Below are 19,104 nucleotides of genomic sequence, written 5' to 3' on the forward strand. Positions count from 1 at the left end.
ACCCTCTCTAAAAGTTTCTCCTACTTTAGCATTCAGGTCCCTTACCACAATTACTCACTCACTTGGTTCAAAGGTTCCTATACATTCACTTAACATCTCTCAAAATCTCTCTCTCTCCTCTACATTCCTCTCTTCTCCAGGTGCATATACGCTTATTATGACCCACTTTTCGCATCCAACCTTTACTTTAATCCACATAATCCTTGAATTCACACATTCATATTCTCTTTTCTCCTTCCATAAATGATCCTTCAACATTACTGCTACCCCTTCCTTAGCTCTAACTCTCTCAGATACTCCAGATTTAATCCCATTTATTTCCCCCCACTGAAACTCCCCTACCCCCTTCAGCTTTGTTTCGCTTAGGGCCAGGACATCCAACTTCTTTTCACTCATAACATCAGCAATCATCTATTTCTTGTCATCCGCACTACATCCACGCACATTCAAGCATCCCAGTTTTATGAAGTTTTTCTTCTCTTTTTTAGTAAATGTCTACAGGAGAAGGGGTTACTAGCCCATTGCTCCCGGCATTTTAGTCGCCTCATACGACACGCATGGCTTACGGAGGAAAGATTCTTTTCCACTTCCCCATGGACAATAGAAGAAATAAAGAAGAACAAGAGCTATGTAGAAAAAGGAGAAAAACCTAGATGTATGTATATATATATGCATGTGCATGTCTGTGAAGTGTGACCAAAGTGTAAGTTGGAGTAGCAAGATATCCCTGTTATCTAGCGTGTTTATGAGACAGAAAAAGACACCAGCAATCCTATCATCATGCAAAACAGTTACAGGTTTCTGTTTCACAGTCATCTGGCAGGACGGTAGTACTTCCCTGGGTGGTTGCTGTCTACCAACCTGAAGAAGACATGCACAGTTAGTAGTACTCTACTAACAATTTAATACATGACACTTACCTTTAATGAAGATCTGGTGATGATTAATGGGATGGGAGGAGGGGAGAGTGTTGAAGTTGTTAATGTTTAGAAGGGGAATCCCCTTCCATTAGGACTTGAGGTAGCAAGTCCTTTTCCGGGGTTATTTCCCTTCTTCTTTTAATGCCACTAGGACCAGCTTGAAAGTCACTGGACCTCTGTCGCACAACAAATCTGTCCATAGAGCTCTGTATCTCCCATTCCTTTACGATTTGTCTAAAATGGGCCACAACATTGTCATTGTAATAGTCACCAGCACGGCTTGCAATAGCTGTGTTAGGGTGATTTTCATCCATAAAGGTTTGCAGTTCAACCCACTTTGCACACATTTCCTTAATTTTTGAAGTAGGCACAATGGATTCCACAACTGACAAAGGCTTTTTTGGGTTAGCCCCAAACCCTTCAAAGTCTTTCTTAATTTCTATACTAATTCTCACCCTTTTTACCACAGGGTTGGCACTAGAAGCTTTCTTGGGGCCCCATGGTGACTTACTTTGCAGAAACAAGCACCAAATACACTGTGATAATATGGAATGTACCGAATGTATGCTTAGATGCGAGCACACTGGCTGGCTTGTAAACACTGGCACTCACGTGGACGCGTCCCGGACGAATCGTGTGTGGTGGGTTTTTTAACGAGTGGCGAGGCAAAATTTTTGCGTTAAAATGTATTGAATACCGGATTTAACGTATACCGATGCCATCGAATGCCGGGGGTCCATTGTAATTGTTTTACATGATGGTAGGATTCCTGGTGTCTTTTTTCTGTCTCAAACATGCAAGATTGCGGGTATGTCTTGCTACTTCTACTTACACTTAGGTCACACTACACATACATGTACAAGCATTTATATACACACCCCTCTGGGTTTTCTTCTATTTTCCTTCTAGTTCTTGTTCTTGTTTATTTCCTCTTATCTCCATGGAGAAGTGGAACAGAATTCTTCCTCCGTAAGCCATGCGTGTTGTAAGAGGCAAATAAAATGCCGGGAGCAAGGGGCTAGTAACCCCTTCTCCTGTATACTATATTACTAAATTTAAAAGGCGAAACTTTCGTTTTTCCTTTTGGGCCACCCCACTTCAGTGGAATATGGCTGGTACATTGAAAGAAAGAATGATAATAATAATAACATAACACGTATAATAATAATACATGTACGATGATAATGTACTACATAATAATAATTACAATAATAGACGATTTCAAAAGGCCATCACTAGATGGCAGTGTTTACCACAACAAAGAGGGAGCGGTTGTGGCCGCTTCCACCTGTTACATAATGACATATTTTATGCATTCTGGAGTATTTATCAGGTTTCTATGTTATTTATATTGTTTATTATTTCATATTAGATGAACTGTGATAGATAAATAAGCCGTAGAGTTGATGATAGCGAAATATTCAAGGAGTATTTTGTCCTGTCTCAAGATGAACTCTTGTCGGCTGCCACCGCTGCCACATATATAATGACATTTTATTCATTCTAGAGTATATATCAGGTTTCTATGTTATTTATATTGTTTGTTATGTCATATTAGATGAACTGTGATAGAAAAATAACCCATAGAGTTGATGTTAGCAAAATTATTGAAGTACAGAATTTCACTGGAACGGATTAATTGCATTTCAATTAACCCTTTCAGGGTTTCGGACGTACTAGTATGGTTTACGCACCAGGGTTTTTGACGTAATAGTACACCTAAATTCTAGCGCCCTCAAATCTAGTGAGAGAAAGCTGGTAGGCCTACATATGAAAGAATGGGTCTATGTGGTCAGTGTGCGCAGTATAAAAAAAATCTTGCAGCACACAGTGCGTAATGAGAAAAAAAAAACTGACCATGTTTTTGGATTAAAACAGCGACTTTGCACTGTATTTTCGTATGGTATTTATTGTTGTATTCTAGTTTTCCTGGTCTCATTTTATAGAATGGAAGACATATTACAGAAATTTAGATGATTTTGACTGGTTTTTACAATGAAAAGTACCTTGAAATTGAGCTCAAAGTAGCAGAAATGTTCGATTTTTGCCAAAGTTCAAAAGTAAACAAATCATGCTAAGCATCCAATACACATCAACTAGCGAGTCTAATATTCTTTCACAAGTGCGCCGATATTATTTATACTATTTCTACACCAATGCAGTAGTCTGCATAACAGTAAATCTTCTATTTTTTTGTGAGAATAAAAATTCAAAGTGGAAAGCAAAAGAATGTAAGAGGGGTATGGGGACGTGACTAATGAACAGATGAAATGTTATTTTAGTGCCAGGAATGTCTTTCTTGTTTATTCTGGACCCTATTTGGAAATTGGCATCTTTTGAAATTTGTGTGAAATTTGTAAAATTGCTAAATTCTGACCGCCGTATTGGATAGCTGAAATCGGTAAATGAGTGGTTTCTTGTACTCATTCGATAGAAAAAAATGGAGTTCTAGCGAAACAGTTATGAATTTTGTCGACTAGTACACTGGAATTGGCCGAAAATAGGGCTCAAAGTGGGCAAAATCGCCGATGTGTAAACATCATCGAGACCGCTAACTTCGCGAGAGCATAATTCCGTATGTTTTCCATCAAATTTCATACTTTTGGTGTCATTATGATCGGGAAAAGATTCTCTATCTTTTCATAAGAAAAAATAAAAAATTTTTTTTTTTTTGAAATTTGGGTGACCCTGAGAACAAGTCTGGGACCCTGAAAGAGTTAATTTAAAAGAGGAAAATTGACTCTGCAAGTAAGCAAATCCAGTTGCAAGCAAGGCCATGGAACGGATTAAACTCGCAAGTAGAGGTTCCACTGTACTGTATGGAGAATTCGCAGTGTAGAAATTAGGACGAGGTGTGGAGTTACTGAAAGTATTATTCAGAGGGCTGAAGAGGGGTTGTTGAGGTGGTTTGGTCATTTAGAGAGCATGGAGCATAATAGGATGACTTGGAGGGTGTATATATCTGTATTGGAGGGGAGGAGGGATAGGGGTAGTCCTAGGAAAGGATGGTGGGTAAAAGACCTTCTGTGTGCAAGGGGCCTGGACATACAGCAGGCATGTATGAGTGTTAGAAAGGAGTGAATGGAAATGAATGGTTTTGGGGACCTGACAAGATGTTGGAGTGTGAGCACGGTAATATTTTGTGAAGGGATTCAAGGAAACCAGTTAGCCAGACTCGAGTCCTGGAGGTGGGAATTACAATACCTACACTTTAAAGGAGGAGTTTGGGATATTGCCTGTTTGGAGTGCCATCTAAACTGTTGTATCTGAGTGCTTCTGCAAAGACATTGTGTGTGAATGAGGGTGAAAGTCCTAGGTAGTAGGTTGGTAGACAGCAACCGCCCAGGGAGGTACTGCAGTCCTGCTAAGCGAGTGTAAAATGGAAGCATGTACTTGTTTTACACGATGGTAGGATTGCTGGTGTCTTTTCTCTGTCTCATAAACATGCAAGATTTCAGGTATGTCTTGCTACTTCTACTTACACTTAGGTCACACTACACATATGCTTGTACATGTATGTGTAGTGTACATGTATGTACTAGCTCTTGTTCTTGTTTATTTCCTCTTATCTCCATGGGGAAGTGGAACAGAATTCTTCCTCCGTAAGCAGCAACTACAATGCCAGGAGCAAGGGGCTTGTAACCCTTTCTCCTGTATAAATTACAAAATTTAGAAAGAGAAACTTTCGTTTTTCTTTTTGGGCCAACCTGCCTCTGTGGGATGCGGAAGGTTTGTTGAAAGAAAGAAAAGAGGGTGAAAGTGCTGAATGATGGTGAGTGTTTCTTTTTTTTTTTTGGGGGGGGGTCACCCTGCCTTGGTGAGAGATGGCTGAAGTGTTGAAAAAAAAAAAAAACTTTTTCTTTCACTTACCTGACGGTGTAACGATTGCTCTGAGTTTTTGGAGTGTGCAGACCCAACACTTGGATTGCTGTCAGAATCTGTGTCTCGTCGAGAGTCATACATGGAGAAGGGCGTGTCTCGTCCATTTGCCTGGGAATTAATTTATATAGTTCATCAAAAAATTTAGTAAATATTAAAGACGTACTAGAGAATTTGCCATTGCTGATATAGAGTTAGTATTTCCAGCTCTCCGCTTTCTTTTGTAACCTGCTACCAGACCATTTAGTCATGAACAAAACACAAAAAACAAGTATCTGATTTAGAACGTAATCTCATGCATTACTTTTCAACACTATGATACACAAGGGTTCTTATAAGCTGAATATCAAAGGTTAACCATTTTTGTTTAAGGGAAGATTTTAAAAATAATTAAAAATAAAAGAGAAATAACTGTTCTTGTCCTATCATAAAGGTAATGTTATGAGGATCCTGACAGTCTCTTGTTATTGCATAAATTCCATTACATTTAATATATCATAGTAATTTATGTTTACCACAAGACTAAACAGGATTTAACCACATTAGGGTAATCAAGCGTATTGTTCCTATTCTCCTATCCCTGGTGTGAAGGATGAAGTGTGGCTTAATGGCGAAAGGTCTGCTTATTCCATGTCACTACCAAACATTTGGACCAATTTCAAAATATACAGTTTAAAATATTTTATTTTAAATATAATATTGCACACATTAACAAGACTAACAACATAATTCTGATTAAAAAAAAAAAGTAACAAAATTGCCATTTTTATTACTTGTACTTACTTTTTAGCCTTATTATCTTCAATGCAAAAACCTCTCAAAAAAATTGTGTAAGACGAAGAGGATACCATAAAACAGTGATAGTGCAGAATTTTTTGACTAAAAAAAAAATAAATGCTTACTTGAAGCATTCCAAGTTCCATAATATGTTTAGACGATGAGAACGATGCTGTCATTGGGTCTAGGACACATCGCTTCTTGTTCTCGGGACTCAGTTGCCGAGGGCTTCCCTGAGAAGTAGGACTAAGGTCTAGCGCACGCTTCTCCCCACCCCCACTCGTGGTGCCATTACTACTGCAGTTCTGACCATCTTCCATGTAATCCCTGTAAGAGTTACATCCAATATTAAAAGTAAGCTGGAATACAACTGTGGAGCGGATGATGCATTTGTTCAATATATGTATGCAAAAGGGGGAGGGGGGGGGAAGATACCTAGTTCCATTTTATATGGAAAAAGGGGATAAGAGAGAGTAAGAATTATAGGGAAATAAGCTTTTTGAGTAGACAGCAGCTACAGTTTTGCCAAATGGAAGGATATGTAAAAGAAGGAAATTAAAAGTGAACATAGGAAATGGCAAAGTGATGGGTGTAACAAAAAATTTAGGTAATGAAAGACTGGATATTAGATTGGAGGGAGTATAGAGGAAGTGAATGTGTTCAGATATTTGGGAGTGGACTTGTCAGCAGATGGTTCGATGAAAGACAAGGTGAACTATAGAACTGACAAGGGGAAAAAAGATGAGTGGTGCACTGAGGTGTCTGTGGAGACAAAGAATACACATAGAATGTTATCCATGAAGGCAAAATGGGAAATGTATGAGAATATTGTGGTGCCAATGCTCTTACATAGGTGTGAAGCATGGGCTATGAATGTTCCAGCAAGGAGGCTGGAGACAGTGGCAATGTCATGTCTGAGGGCAATGTGTGGTGTGAATATTATGCAGAGAACACGTAGCTAGGAGATTAAGAGGTGCAGGATTACTAAAAGTATTATCCAGAGGACTGAGGTGGTATGGACATTCAGAGAGGATGGAACAAAATAGGATGACTTGGAGGGCGTATAAAACTGGAGTAGAGGGAAGGTTGGGTTGGGGTCGTCCTAAAAATGGTTGGAGGTAGGGGATAAAAGAGGTTGTGTGCAAGGGGCTTAGACATCCAGCAAGCATGTGCAAGTGTGTTAGTTAGAAGCAAGTGGAGGCAAGTATTTTTTATGATATGACATGCTGTTGGAATGTTAGCATGCAACATTTATGAAGGGATTCATGGAAACTGGTTAGATGGAGATGGGAAGTACAGTGCCTGCACTCTGAAGGAGGGGTGGGGATATCTGCACTTTTGAATTGTAGTATTGGCGCACCTCTGGCAAGACAGTAGAGTGAGTGGGAGTGAAAGTGTTTATTCTTTTTGGGCCACCCTACCTTGGTGGGAAATGGCTGCTATGTTAAAAAAAATATAAAACTGAATAACTTATGATTTTTATCTGGGAAGGGAATGAAAGAAATTTTAGAGGGAGGTTAAGCCCCCATCCTTGACACTACCATTGGAAATGTCAGTAAAAGAATTAAGCTAAACCAGTTAATCATACCAGAGCTCTTTAGGTAGGAAGTACAATGCCCACACTCAAAATGATAAATGGGACTGTTTGGTGGGTCATTTCATTTGTGATGTGCCTCTAGAAAGATTGGGGAATGAGTTAAATATGTTTCCCTCAATAAGTCACCCTAACTTGGAGGAAAATGGTTGAAGTGTTAACCCTTAAACTGTCTAAACATAGATCTACGTTTGCGCACGCGTAGCGCTCTGACCTCGATTTTCTCCATAAGAAACAATGTAAAAAAAAAAAAAGTAGATCTACGTTTAGGGTGCTACGCGAGCAAATGTAGATCTACGTTTGGACAGTTTAAGGGTTAAAAATAACTTACCTAGAATAGTTGATGGGCATGGAAGACGACACAATGGTGCCTGTGGTGGTACACTTTTGTCTCTTGCTCAAGTCTTCTGGTTCCTGCAAATAAAGAATGAAATTTTTTTATAGTTATTATAACTTTTGAACACAATCTTTGAAAACACTAATTCAATATAGCTAAACCTGGCAATTCATACTCAGTTGGCAATATCAGAACTGTATGCATGTTTATATTAGTTTATTTTTTTTTTATTAACACACTGGCCGATTCCCACCAAGGCAGGGTGGCCCGAAAAAGAAAAACTTTCACCATCATTCACTCCATCACTGTCTTGCCAGAAGGGTGCTTTACACTAGTTTTTAAACTGCAGCATTAACATCCCTCCTTTATATTAGTTATTCTGAAAAATTCCTAAGGTCAAATTTCGTATCACAAATTTTATGCTAGTTACTGGAAAAACATGGTTACAATTAAAATACCTAACAAAAATCAACACAAGTAGAGAAGACAACAAACCACTAGTTAACCTTATTTAAAACGAATATCCCCATATGGAGGCAAAGAAGGGAATGTATGAAAGTATAGTGGTACCAACACTCTTATATGGGTGTGAAGCTTGGGTTCTAAATGCTGCAGCGAGGAGGCGGTTGGAGGCAGTGGAGATGTCCTGCCTAAGGGCAATGTGTGGTGTAAATATTATGCAGAAAATTCGGTGTGGAAATTAGGAGGTGTGGAGTTCATAAAAGTATTAGTCAGAGGGCTGAAGAGGGGTTACAGAGGTGGTTTGGTCATTTAGGGAGAATGGATCAAAGTAGAATGACATGGAGAGCGTATAAATCTGTATGGGAAGGAAGGCGGGGTAGGGGTTGTCCTCGAAAGGGTTAGAGGGAGGGGGTAAAGGAGGTTTTGTGGGCGAGGGGCTTGGACTTCCAGCAAGCGTGAGCGTGTTAGGTAGGAGTGAATGGAGACGAATGGTATTTGGGACCTGACGAGCTGTTGGAGTGTGAGCAGGGTAATATTTAGTGAAACCGGTTATTTTATATAGCCGGACTCGAGTCCTGGAAATGGGAAGTACAATGCCTGCACTTTAAAGGAGGGGTTTGGGATATTGGCAGTTTGGAGGGATATGTTGTGTATCTTTATACGTATATACTTCTAAACTGTTGTATTCTGAGCACCTCTGCAAAAACAGTGATTATGTGTGAGTGAGGTGAAAGTGTTGAATGATGATGAAAGTATTTTCTTTTTGGGTCACCCTGCCTCGGTGGGAGATGGCAGACTTGTTAAAAAAAAAAAAAATCATCATCACTACAGAAAAAAATCACGGTTTCAAATGTAATTGTTTATTAAAACAGTATATGTAATATTTATTCTCTTTTTCGGGTCACCCTGCCTCGGTGGGAGACAGCCAGCATAAAAAAATATACAATTATCAGGTTGACTAGGCTCCTAACCTCTAACACTTACGACAATGCTTAGGAAGATTTCCCACAAATGCACTTTATTCTTAACGACAAACTAGGGACACTTCACTAGATTTGGAATTCAGCTTGAAGCATGTTTGTCCCTCAAATGCATTAGGATGAATGCTCATGGAATATACACATATTCATCTCTAAATATACTACTTGAGAGGCTATAAATTGCATGAGTATAAATACTCATGCAATTTCTACTTAATACCAGCTTTCTTTTCCTGATTTTTAACAAGGTAGAGTGTAAAATCCGTATGAGGCCATACAAAAGACAAGATCCATCTTTCTTCTTTCTTTCAACACACCAGCTGTGCCCCACCAAGGTGGGGTGGCCCAAAAGAAAAAAACGAAAGTTTCTCCTTTGAACCCTTTCAGGGTCGCCAGGCCCTAACATAAGAACATAAGAAAGGAGGAACACTGCAGCAGGCCTGTTGGCCCATACTAGGCAGGTCCTTTACAATCCATCCCACTAACAAAACATTTGCCAACCAATTTTCAATGCCACCCAAGAAATAAGCTGTTAACCCTATCCACTCATATACAAATCCCACTCAAATCCAACCCCTCTCACTCATGCATTTATCCAACCTAAATTTGAAACTACCTAAGGTTTTAGCCTCAATAACCCAACTAGGTAGACTGTTCCACTCATCAACTACCCTATTTCCAAACCAATACATACTCTCCTATATCCTTTCTAAATCTAAACTTGTCTAATTTGAATTCATTACTGCGGGTTCTCTCTTGGAGAGATATCCTCAAGACCTTATCTATATCACCTTTATTAATACCCATCTTCCACTTATACACTTCGATCATGTCTCCCCTCATTCTTCGTCTAACAAGTGAATGTAATTTAAGGGTCTTCAATCTTTCTTCATAAGGAAGATTTCTAATGCTATGTATTAATTTAGTCATTCTACGCTGAATGTTTTCTAACGAATTTGTCTATTCTGTAATACGGAGACCAGAACTGGGCTGCATAATCTAGGTGAGGCCTTACTAATGATGTATAAAGCTGTAATATAACCGCTGAACTTCTGTTGCTTACACTTCTTGATATACATAAATCCCAGTAATCTGTTTGCCTTATTACGTACGCTTAGGCATTGCTATCTTGGTTTAAGGTTACTGCTTACCATAACCCCCAAGTCCTTTTCACAATCTGTATGGCTAAGTTCTACATTATTTAACTTATAAGTGCTAGGATTATGGACACTCCCGAGCTTCAGAACCTTGCATTTATCTACACTGAACTGCATCTGCCACTTTGCTGACCAGGTATTGAGTTTGTCTAAATCCTCCTGAAGTTTCCTAATATCTACGTTTGAATCAATCATCCAACATATCTTTGTGTCATCAGCGAATTTACTCATTTCACTAGTAATTCCCTCATCAAGATCATTGATATATATTATAAACAACGGGCCCTAGACTGATCCCTGTGGAACTCCACTTGTTACAGATTCCCACTCGGATTTAACCCCATTTATGGACACACACTGCTTCCTGTCTGTGAGCCATAACTCGATCCATGAGAGCACTTCCGAGACTTGTTCTCAGGGTCACCAAATTAAAAAAAAATTTTTTTTTTTCTTTTGAAAAGATAGAGAATCTTTTCCCAATCATAATGACACCAAAAGTATAAAATTTTATGGAAAACTTATGGAATTATGCTCTCGCGAACTTAGCGGTCTCGACGATGTTTGCGCATTGGCGATTTTGCCCACTTTGAGCCCTATTTTCTGCCAATTCCAGTGTACTAGTCGACAAAAATCAAAACTATTTCGCTAGAACTCCATTTTTTCTATCGAATGAGTACAAGAAACTACCCATTTACCGATTTCAACTATCCAATAAAGTGGTCAGAATTTAGCAATTTTGCAATTTCACACAAATTTCAAAAGATGCCAATTTCCGAATAGGGTCCAGAATAAACAAGAAAGACATTCCTGGCACTAAAGTAAGTTCTCTGTTCGTTAGTCACATCCCCAGGCCCCTCTTATATTTCTTTGGCTTTCCACTTTGAATTTTTATTCTTACAAAAAATAGATTTACTGTTATGTAGACTACTGCATTAGTGTAGAAATGGTATAAATAATATCAGCACACTTGTGAAAGAATATTAGACTCACCAGTTGACATGTATTGGACACTTGGCATGATTTGTTTTCTTTTGAACTTTGGTAAAAACTGAACATTTCTGCTAATTTGAGCTCAATTTCAAGGTACTTTTTGTTGTAAAACCAGTCAAAATCATCTCAATTTCTGTAATGTGTCTTCCATTTTATAAAATGAGACCAGGAAAACTAGAATACAACAATAAATACCATATGAAAATACAGTGCAAATTTGCTATTTTAATCCAAAAACATTGTCAAAGTTTTTTTTTCTCATTACGCACTGTGTGCAGCAGGATTTTTTTTTATACTGCGCACACTGACCACATAGACCCATTCTTTCATATGTAAGCATACCAACTTTCTCTCACTAGACTTGAGGGCGCTAAAATTTAGGCGTACTAGTACGTCAAAAACCTTGGTGCGTAAACCGTACTAGTGCGTCTGAAACCCTGAAAGGGTTAAATTTAGTAATATATACAGGAGAAGGGGTTACTAGCCCCTTGTTCCCAGCACTTTAGTCACCTCTTACGACACACACGGCTTATGGAGGAAGAATTCTGTTTCACTTCCATATGCATATGAAGTATAGTAGACCATTATTTAGAATGCAATTACACTGCACAAGACTGATATAGCATAACTGAGAACCTACTGTAGAAATTATACAGTATGGATAAAAGGAGATAGGTATTGAATGGCCTGTAAAGCAGAAAAAGATCAATATAATGTGCAGTAGTGGAAATGCCCCCACGTGGATTCTCCCCCCTCCCTTCCACAATGGTCCTATGAGTAAACATAGTTATTTTCTTTCGAGAGAAGCCATCCCATCTCCATTTGCACTGCCACTCAAGTCACCAGTTGCTTCTGAAAGTATCCCAAATAGAAGTGACTGTGTTCTTCAATTGATTTTGGAATTTTTTTTTTTTACCGTGCCTTATGTCCAGATATTAACCCGTAAACGGTCCAAACGTATATATACGTTTTTTCAACATTTGAAAGTATGTAAAAAAAGTAGATCTTTTTTGTTTTTTTTACATTTGAAAATGTGTAAAAAAAACGTAGATCTACTTTTGTAGCACTACACATGTGAACGTAGATCTGCTTGGACCGTTTACGGGTTAACTAAGGCACCAAAGAGGAATACTGGGTATGCAGGTGGTGCCAAGAAGTGTGAATATTTGACATAATTGAAGAAAGTGTTAATTCTAGATAAGCGTGGAGGTGGTGCAGTGTGATGTCTCACTCTGTTTATCATGCCATCTCTTCTCTGGATATTAACATGGCACTCAGGAAGATATACTAGTGATGAAGACAGTACCAGGAAGTGCGAACCTAACAATTTAAGGTAAGATATAGCTGTTGTTTTACATTTTAAGCTATATAACTTTACCTCTGATATACAGAACCTCACAAGGGTTTTGACAGTTTTCCTACTTTTGTAGCCCAGCCCAGGGCTAGGTTTGTCTGGTGCTTGCCTGATCAACAAGGCCTGGTCTCAGACAAGGCTGCAGGGGCGTTGACCCCCGAAACCTTCTTCAGGTAACTAAGCTGTTACTGCTGGCCCACATATTTAGCACAGCCTGGTTGACCTGGCTTTTTTGAAGGTCTCAAGAACGTAATTCCATTTTTTCCATATTATCTTTGGATTAATAAGCACTATTTATATTAAACAACCAATTTTCAAGACTAACTCATTCTAATTAATGATGTCTTATATAAAATCAACACTTTAAAAAGCCTGTAATTCACATATGACAAAGTTACTTACTATATAACAAGATCCTCTTTTGATGCCCTTGCCAACCTGAGCTTGCTGTAGAGCTGCAACCACTGCCTGAACACTAGTTGGGTCACGCGCACATTCACTGGATGAGCTGCTTGGCTCTAGTACTGACGCTACTGAACGAATATCTGGCATCCTGTTAGAACAAATGTTAATGGTTCAATCAAATTACTTACTGTACAAGTAACAGCAAAGCTTTATATCAGAGAAATTTATCAAAACATTCTCATTTTTTATTTATCTGTGTTATACCTGTGATGGGTTTCAAGGGCTCTTATACTCCCCAAGCTAAATTTGAATGACCCCCTGGTAGACCAGGATGTCTGTGGGCCAGTAGCATGCTGGCCCACAAAACTTCCACAATCTGGTTGATCCATAGCTTGTAAAAGGTAGCACTCTCGCTTCTTGAAAACCTTCTATCTTTATTTTGGCATTATTTTAAATATACTATATGCTGGTATAGATGAATGACACTGTATAGCTTAAGCTATACAGTGTCATTCATCTATACATTTTTGGTTAGAAGTTACTCACCAATTTTTTGGTGAAAAATGTCTTAGGTGTTATACTAAATTTTCTTCAAAAAATGCAGAATATTGTAGCCAGTTTTCATAACCCATATATATTTCAACACAAAACTAACACACAAACATCATTATATAAGTATGAATGTTTTAGCTCCCTATAATTATAGCATTTATTTTTCACATTTAGTGAAACAGCTTATTTTAATTGCATGCAGAAATAACTGACCTATCAAGTATTCTTCAATAAATGTAAATTATCCCATAAAGTTCGTACCATTATATTTAGTGATCAAAAACCATTATATCTAGGAGACTACATTTTTTTAAAAGATTTATATATGTACAGTCCATCCTTCCCTTGCTTTATGCAAATTCACTATTATGTAACATCCTATATCTATTGGTAAGTCTGTGTAACTGGTGATGTCTGCAGTGTGTTGTGATTTTTTTTACGTGATATTAAAGTGCTGATAGTCCAACTGAACTTAATATAGCTGCCATGAACCTGGAATGTATTTATCACAAAGTATAAAACACCTCGTACTAACAAATCTAAATGTCCCCCAAAGTCTATAGAAAATATGTGCAGAAAAAAATGGAACTCATGTTTGTATCTGAATCAAAATGACAAACAGGCAAATGAGGAAAACCAAGTGTCCCAAAATATAATACTACCAAGACTGGCACAAAAATTTCCAGATACTGCATTAGTTTGTGTGTACACACAGGGTTTACCATGGGTGTGATGTTGATTCAGCTATGTCTGGCTCAGGTATGAGCATTTGCAAATGGTAGATGGCACTATATCTGGTGTGGGGGAAGCTAGTATGTGGCTCTCAGATATACACTGTAAACAGGCTTCACTGATTTCAGGTAATATGAGGTACAATAACATTCAAGTGATAGAATTTGCTGCCATGGAACTTGCTTATGCTAGGGGTGTACAGTACTGTAACTGATTATAAAAATTTGGTCCAATACTAGTAATAAAGATGCTGCTTTATACTTACCTCGGTGTAGTAGAGGTAAGAAAATCTGAAGAAAGAGTTGAAGAGAAAGTTGACGATGATGAACGGCCTAATGGAAGAAGTGGTGTGGTAGGAGTTCTTCGTGGCGTTAAAACTGTTTTTGTTCTGCCACCTAAACAGACATTTGGAAGGACCCCAGCACGGACAAACTTCTCTTGGGCTGTATGGTAAAAATAGTTAATTAAATGCCTTGCCTATATATTAGTATGAACGTTAAAGCTACTAGGGTAAAAACCTCAATAATCCTAGATTCTTAACTCTTAAACTTCAGGTCATGCATTGATAGTTACCCCATGTGGAGAAATTTCAATGAAAAAAATAGTTTGAAAGAGCATATGCATTTTCTTGAGAGAAAAAAAAATTGACTCCAAATCATGATTTTTTTCAATATTTTTGTTTCCAATGTCTAACTTTCTCATGAAATTAGACAAGTTTCAAGGTGTTTTATTATTCAGAACATGTGGCACAAGAACTAGTGCTGCAAAGTAAAGAAATACCCCTGCAACTGCTGTGTATATCCAGTGTCAAAGCTGAGATTTTGCTGAAACAACTGTCTTAGCCAAAGTTTACTGGTAGTAACTATTTGAGCCACAATAATTTTCAAAAGTGCCACATCAAAAATTACTTGGAAATAATGAAATTAATTAGAATCACAAGTTTTAATTTGAGGGTTATGGACATAGAATACAAATACAGTTTTTTTTTTTTTTACAATGATCTTGAGGGCAGATAAGTGTTACGGACACACAAAGCACACACTATGTTTATTTAAGCTAGGATAAGCCAAAAGCAATACGACTTACTGGCCCATCCGTTAGTGAGCAATTTAACTAAATTTCATTGCTAAAATAAACTTTTTTTAAGTACCCTCAACATGGAAAAAAAAGCTGCAGCTCTAAATCGAGGAAAAAAATTATAAATTTATAGTGCTAGAAAGTTTTTCTATAATGAATGGTAAAATAACTGGATACAAGGGAAGGTAGGAAATGCTCTTTATTTTCTAAAATTTATGAATAATTAAATGCTGAAGATGGGACACCAAAAGTGTAGCTCTACCACTTTCGCTACATATAAGGAAGCATAGCTAGATGAATACTCTTACACCAGAGTATAGCCTTGTTCCCTTTTCACTACAAACAAGCACATCACACATATTGGTGTAAAAAAAAAAGGCCTGATCTTCAAATAAAAAATTTTTAATCCTTTAACTTCTGCATTCTACCACCGATGTTCCTAGTTTAGAAACAAAACCCGGTTCTCGTCAAACCTGTTGGATATTGCCTTCGACTTTCCGCAGGGCTCCTGTGGTTCAGAGCTTGAGCTTGAGCCTCCCTCACCACACGGCTGGCAAAGCCTGGGCTCACCACCTCTGCAGCAAAGCTGAAATTAGACAAAAATTTTAAATAGTTAATAATCTGTAAATTTCTATGGATTCCTATTACATCAGAAAGACTGCTTTGTCAATATCATTTTTACAGTACATGATATGTAACACAAGAACAACACATCTAAAATATTTTAATTTTCATTAAGGAATTTTAAGTGTATATGTACACTCTGTATACAAGCAAGGCAAGAAGTGAAAAAATAGGTACCATATACAGTATACCTGGAGAGGGTTTTGGGGGTCAACGCTCCCGTAGCCTAGTCTGTGACCAGGCCTCATGGTGGATCAGGGCTTGATGAACCATTCTGTTACTGTTGGCTGCATGCAACCCAACGTACGAACCACAGCCCGGCTGGTCAGGTACTGACTAGGTGCCTGTCCAATGCCTTCTTGAAGACAGCTAGAGGTCTATTGGTAATCCCCCTTATGTATGCTGGGAGGCAGCTGAACAGTCTTGGGCCCCTGACACTTACTGTGTTGTCTCTTATTGTGCTAGTGACACCCCTGCTTTTCAATGCCAAGTCTTTTGCTTTAATAGGAAGTGATTTTTGTTTGCAAGTTTGGTACTAATCCCTCTAGGATTTTCCAAGTGTACATAATTATGTATCTCTCCCGCCTGTGTTCTAGGGAGTACAGGTTGAGGAACTTCAAGCGTTCCCAGTAATTGAGGTGTTTTATGGCAGTTTTGTGTGCCATGAAGGCTCTCTACACACTTTCTAGGTCAGCAATTTCACCTGCCTTGAAAGGTGCTGTTAGTGTGCAGCAATATTCCAGCCTAGATGGAACAAGTGACCTGAAGAGTGTCATCATGGGCTTTGCATCCCTAGTTTTGAAGGTTCTCATTATCCATCCTGTCATTTTTCTAGCAGATGTGATTGATACAATGTTATGGTTTTTGAAGGTGAGATCCTCTGACATGATCACTCCCAGGTCTTGTACATTATTTGTTTGCTCTATTGTGTGGTTGTTATTTGTTTTATACTCCGATATAGTCTTCATTTCCTCACGTAAGTATAGTTACATTATGGTAGCTACTACAATTCTTTTATAATGGAAGACAATAGCATAGTAACTTAATTTTTGAAGACCTTTTGATTTTTCTTAAGACTCTGAGCTCTGAACATGAAAATTATTGAACACAACAAATGACACATTACTGTCCAGGCAGTAAGATTTTTTGCCTCCAAGTTTCAATGGAATTTAAGATTCATTTGTATAACCTATACCATTATTGCATACTTCACAAATTGTGTTATATTTCCCCCCTCTGGACCAAGAAAAATTATGTGAATGCCAGTGAACTCACTAATATTCCTAAGTTACCACAAGTCTCCAATATTTTCTCACTGGCGAGGAATGCTTCCATACATATATTTAGTAAAATTAATGGCAAGCACTGGCCTACCATAACCTAAAATAAATCTACATTGTATATGCTGTTAGATAACTCTGATATTTTAAGTCACCAAACCCAAAGAAAATAAGTAACTGGATAACCCCCCTTTTGGGGGTTTATCCAAGTAATTTACACATGCATGATAATTGTACTTACATGTATCTGTACCTAAATAAAGTTACTTCCTGACATTGGTAAATTTAAAATGTAGTGATTTCTTTAAATAACAATTATGGTAGACCCTGGCACTATTAAAAGAGCAACCCAAATAATTAATATATAAATATGCACATAAAAAATGTAACAGCTATGGAAAAAAAAAATACCATGTGATCTTACCTTAAGTCATTCCAAGGAACATTCTGCTTGGATGCTGTGGAGGAGAGATTACGGTCGAGCAGCAGTCTCTGCTGCAGTGCCGTGGGGGTATGTGCCGGTGCAGGGGTCCTAGGGGTCAGTGTGTGGCCCCAGGGAGAGCTGACCACTGGGGACACCTTGGGTGAAGCTCCTGCTGGGAACTGACTCTGACCATTGATTAAAGAATTTTCCTTGGAGGAGTCTTCATCACTGGCGGCGTCGCCAGTGATGTCCACACCGGCCTTACTGGCCAGGTAGTCACACGCTGAGCGAAACATGGCGACCCACGAGCCTCCCTGCTGTTAGAGATTTCTCTATATCAACTCATGACAGGAAACGTTTATTTCAACCTAGAGATGACAGACTTTACCTGTCACCTTCACTTGTCTCCCACAGTGTCACTCCCCCGCGCTATCTCCTGGCTGCCTCGCTCACAACGTTCTCAGGGTCTTCCACAAGGATATCAGACCGCCTTGATAAGCCCATGTCACGTAACTACAACTCAGGGAGTAAAATTATCACAGGCATGTTCAAAATTGTTTACCTCTCTGGGGTACTTGCGGGTGCGGCCACCAGACGGCGGCGGCGGCGCTCACACATGAACATCACCTTGCGAAAGCTTCTCGAAGGTATTTCCTGCCATTAATAATGTATTTTAAACCTAATACTCTTATAATGATGTATAAAATAAGTATTTTTCAACGTATAACATTTTTATATCAATAGAAGTAATGTATAAATACTGCAACACGTGTACAGATATTGCTAATTGTACATAAAATTGCTTAAAAAGGAGATATATAATATATTAAATATACATAAATATTATAAACTATTTATTATATTACACTTATTCTCTAAAAACAATCTCATAAGTAATCAGGTATCTCTTATTTAGTCTATACCAAATGCTACACGCGCTTATCGTCTGCTGTTTTCAACCAACATCATCAGAAATTAAGCGTTTTTATTTTTTCAAATATACATTTTCTAGAAGGTATATTTCGAGTCGTCATACGCAGCTGTACGTCCACGTAATGTGTTTCCGGTGGAGTGACATTAGTTAGTTTTCTCGGCTTATTACTGAGGCTACACAACCCGCCGGAAACGTTTGTACCGGCGGAGACTATCGTTATTCTTCCGCTCTTATTTCAACGGAAACATATATATTTAACATGAGAAATGTCGTATTTTTGTGATTTTTATGTAGGTATGGTTGCGGTTTTTATTATTATTAGATACAAGGCAGTGGGGGGGGCACCTCCGGGCAGATCCGGGATGGTAATATAGATCCTGAACTGAGAGAGAGAGAGAGAGAGAGAGAGAGAGAGAGAGAGAGAGAGAGAGAGAGAGAGAGAGAGAGAGAGAGAGAGAGAGAGAGAGAGAGAGAGAGAGAGAGAGAGAGATAGAGAGAGAGAGAGAGAGAGAGAGAGAGAGAGAGAGAGAGAGAGAGAGAGAGAGAGAGAGAGAGAGAGAGAGAGAGAGAGAGAGAGAGAGAGAGAGAGAAGGGGAGACACCCTCTCAAACCTTTATAATAACCAG

The 19,104-nt window shown here is 38.5% G+C and overlaps 1 protein-coding gene across 1 annotated transcript in view; it reads right to left on the reverse strand.

Moving 5' to 3' along the window:
- LOC128692608 (uncharacterized) overlaps positions 1-17,985 on the reverse strand; it is a 32,544-nt gene extending 14,559 nt beyond the window's left edge. The window contains exons 1-7 of the mRNA XM_053781805.2: positions 17,545-17,985; positions 15,690-15,802; positions 14,405-14,582; positions 12,853-13,003; positions 7,502-7,584; positions 5,702-5,903; positions 4,791-4,910 (exon numbers count right to left, since the gene is read on the reverse strand). Of these exons, the coding sequence (XP_053637780.1) occupies positions 4,791-4,910; positions 5,702-5,903; positions 7,502-7,584; positions 12,853-13,003; positions 14,405-14,582; positions 15,690-15,802; positions 17,545-17,840 (1,143 nt within the window). The 5' untranslated portion in view covers positions 17,841-17,985. The remainder of the gene's footprint in view (positions 1-4,790; positions 4,911-5,701; positions 5,904-7,501; positions 7,585-12,852; positions 13,004-14,404; positions 14,583-15,689; positions 15,803-17,544) is intronic.
- Positions 17,986-19,104: the final 1,119 nt, after the last annotated feature.

Source organism: Cherax quadricarinatus, chromosome 30, assembly GCF_038502225.1.
Source record: "Cherax quadricarinatus isolate ZL_2023a chromosome 30, ASM3850222v1, whole genome shotgun sequence".
Taxonomy (NCBI): Eukaryota; Metazoa; Arthropoda; class Malacostraca; order Decapoda; family Parastacidae; genus Cherax; species Cherax quadricarinatus.